The following is a 3,323-nucleotide window of genomic DNA, read 5'->3' as shown; positions in this document are numbered from 1 at the left end:
AAAGAGATATTGGAATAAATCTATTGTAACTGTGTACTGCTGTGTAAATCAAGCCAAATGTTACTGAAAGAAAAAATATGAGAAGGAAAAGTATGAAATTGCAGTCTTTTCCTGAAGACTAGTGTTTTTTTCAAAAACAACAACCTTTTCTGGGTTCCCAAACCTTTAGCATACACTGTACCCTGGCTTTCACTTTAACATTAATATTATTTGGCTTCAGAAACATTTTTCCAGGCAGAACGTTTGCTGTGAAGACAGGTACATGTGTTTTGATTTAACTAGTTTAAATGGGTTTTAAAAATATAATAAAAGAAAGCTATAAATATTTCAAATACCAAGAGATGGAGTGAGGGAAACAGGAAAATCTTTTCCTTGCAGAATAACTTATAGTGCAAGGAAGTCATACAGTTTCAACTTTGGCTTCCATAAGTCCTGTTATACAGTTGCTTTCTTCACATCATGCTTGAATTTAAATGCGAAAAAAATGTCATAAGCCTTTTTTGTCCTTTTCTAAGCTAATTTTATTCAAGTTTCATTGCTTATGCTTAAAGGGAAAAAAGGAGCTTTCTTTGGGATATGTTCAATAAGCTCCTTCTCTTACTCTGAATGCCTCTGTGACATTAGGAAGTGAGAAGGAAGTTTTCTGAAATTTGGCCGTGTGCCAAAGGGCCATTTTTACATACTTTTAACCTTTCTAATTATTTTTTTGTTTTTGCTATTCCTATTTGAATTTCCATAGAGATATTTGCCTAACTTCAGAGAATAATCTCTTGATTTAAGCAACATGCTTCACAAGTATATAACATATACATATGGAAATTGACTATAAGACATTCCTACATTTGACAGTGAAGGATGCAGTATTTTTAAAGTTTAAATAGAATTGTTTTGCTGGATATTTTTGCAAGAAAACCCATCAGATAACAGCAGTGACCATGTGACAGTCACCATTAAATGGTACTTTTTGCTAACATTTATTGCAGAGTGATACAGATCCAAAAAAATTGCAGTGTTTTCTTGTACTTAGAAAAGGAAATGACATTGGCAGTTATTCTGAGACAGTACTATGTGGCAATCAGGGCTGGACTAAAAACAGGAAAAATATCCCCAAAATGTTCCCATTTCACTTCCAATTTTTCTGTTGAATTGTTGCCTTTGTCACAATTTTACCAGCATTATTTATAAGTCTTATTTTATAGGTCAAAACAGATTACTAAGCCACAGAGCAACATTTTGCCCTTGGTTTCACCCACACAACACAGTTAGAAGTCAATAGGGTAGCAAAGGTGTGAGTGAAATATTTGTTTCATAGATGCCTCTACCACATCCTTAGCAATTGGTGTTGAATGGAGGTATTGCTAGAAGAACCATAACCATTCTCCAACATGATCACATATTAAGTGCAATTATCAGTAGTACATTCAGTTTGAACATTTGTAAAAGAAAGGAGCCTCCTGAAGTTAAAGGTGTCAAGAAAATGAGGAATTACAAACAGTAGATTTTTCTCACAAAGAGGCTATTTGAAATCTGGGCATAGAAATAATATGAGTAGGAGAGATCTATGTGCATCTGATGATGCCATCTACTACAATACTCACTGCACTGTTTTCCAGGGTTGTGGGAAGGAAGTCAAAGGTGTGACTGTAGACTAAATATACCCAGTAAACATGACCTTAATGTTAGGGATGTATAGATACTGCCAAAGTGGGGTTTTTTGAGTTTTTACTTAACTTAATACCAAGAAACTGTATCAAGTTCATTAGATGGAGTTTTATGGAATGTGTGTTTTTCCATGTAGGACCTCCAGGGAACAGCTTCAAAAATAGATTCACAAAATACCAAAGTCCTCACCTTCATCACCTACATTGGTTGTGGAATATCTGCCATATTTTCAGCTGCAACTCTTCTGACATACATTGCTTTCGAGTAAGTATTTATGCTTTCAAGAATTTGTGCATGCTAGAACTATTCTGAATGAAATGGAAGAGGAAATGAAATGAAGATTTGTGAACTATGCAGCAGTTTCAAGAACAATCCCACTGAAATGACAGGATGTTTAGGAGATTTTGGTATAATTTTTGGGAAAGTGAAAAGAGGAATTATAATGACGTTGTTTTAGCTGCCAGCCACACAATAATGGTAACAGGACAGGATGGCTTGCCAGAGAATAGATTTTACACACAAGTACTTCAATTACTGCAAGCTGTCTATAGTATAACATTGTGGTCGAAAGAGAGTATAATTTGCTGGTGAGGTCCTCAATACACACAGTGTATTGTGCACTAGTTGGAAGGAAATATATTTGATTTTGAAGCTGCTCAGACTTTTTCAAACAACAGAGAATGATGCTATGTCCTACTAAACTAATTAAAGGGTTTTTTAAAAATAAACAGAAGTAAGTTCTTGTTTGGTACTTCATTGTTTCCTTTAATTTGTATCTGATATTCAATGAAATATGAATATCAGCTAGAAGTCTGATGTCTTGTTCTTAAATTTATTCAAAAAGGTTTTAATAATTAATTATATGCCTAGAATAAGTGCAGTAAGATTATTTGTTAATGACCACCTGCCGCCACTCAGGAATGGATGTGGATTGTCCCCTAACAAATTAAAAGAGGACTTCAACAATAGTCTGTTAATGTACATGCCACCATGCTGTATTGCCATATCAGCTTGTTGCCAATAAGAGACCTTTGTTCCTTATCCTTATTTCTTTTATAAATTACTAACCACAGCTGTTGCAAATTATATGTCTGTGTGTTTGTCTCTCTAGGAAGCTACGAAGAGATTATCCCTCTAAAATCTTAATGAATTTGAGCACAGCCCTGCTCTTTCTTAATCTGTCCTTCTTGCTTGATGGTTGGATTGCATCATTCAACATAGATGGTCTGTGCATTGCCATCGCTGCCCTCCTGCATTTTTTCCTTCTGGCCACATTTACATGGATGGGACTGGAAGCTGTTCACATGTACATTGCTCTAGTAAAAGTATTCAACACCTACATTCGGCGATACATACTGAAATTTTGCATCATTGGCTGGGGTAAGTTCAAAAGGATATATTTCGTATAGTATATAGGTACTAAATTATTATTGTGTGTTATTTGTGCCATCAGAAGTGCAGTGATCAAACTCATAGGCTGCATCCAAATGAGCACAGTTGTGTGGTATGTAGCACTGTAGACACATCTGCAGCACCACATACTGCACATTCAGCTGTTCAGTGTGCTGCAAAGTAGCAGCATGGGAGGTTTTTTTTGACCCTTGGATATCCAGAGGTCAAATAAACCCATGCAAAAAAAAAAAAAAAGGAGGAGAGGGGAA

General features: G+C 35.4%; 1 protein-coding gene across 4 annotated transcripts in view; it reads left to right on the top strand.

The window, feature by feature from the left end:
- Positions 1–3,323, top strand: part of ADGRG6 (adhesion G protein-coupled receptor G6) — a 204,163-nt gene that overhangs the window by 181,615 nt on the left and 19,225 nt on the right. For all 4 annotated transcript variants that reach the window (XM_019527071.1, XM_019527073.1, XM_019527070.1 and 1 more), the window contains 2 exons: positions 1,799–1,926; positions 2,774–3,042. In XM_019527071.1, the coding sequence (XP_019382616.1) occupies positions 1,799–1,926; positions 2,774–3,042 (397 nt within the window). The remainder of the gene's footprint in view (positions 1–1,798; positions 1,927–2,773; positions 3,043–3,323) is intronic.

Source organism: Gavialis gangeticus, unplaced genomic scaffold, assembly GCF_001723915.1.
Source record: "Gavialis gangeticus isolate Ggan-Ray unplaced genomic scaffold, GavGan_comp1, whole genome shotgun sequence".
Classification (NCBI taxonomy): domain Eukaryota; kingdom Metazoa; phylum Chordata; order Crocodylia; family Gavialidae; genus Gavialis; species Gavialis gangeticus.
The sequence above is the reverse complement of the archived record's forward strand: the minus strand, read 5'-3'. Positions and strand labels throughout refer to the sequence as shown.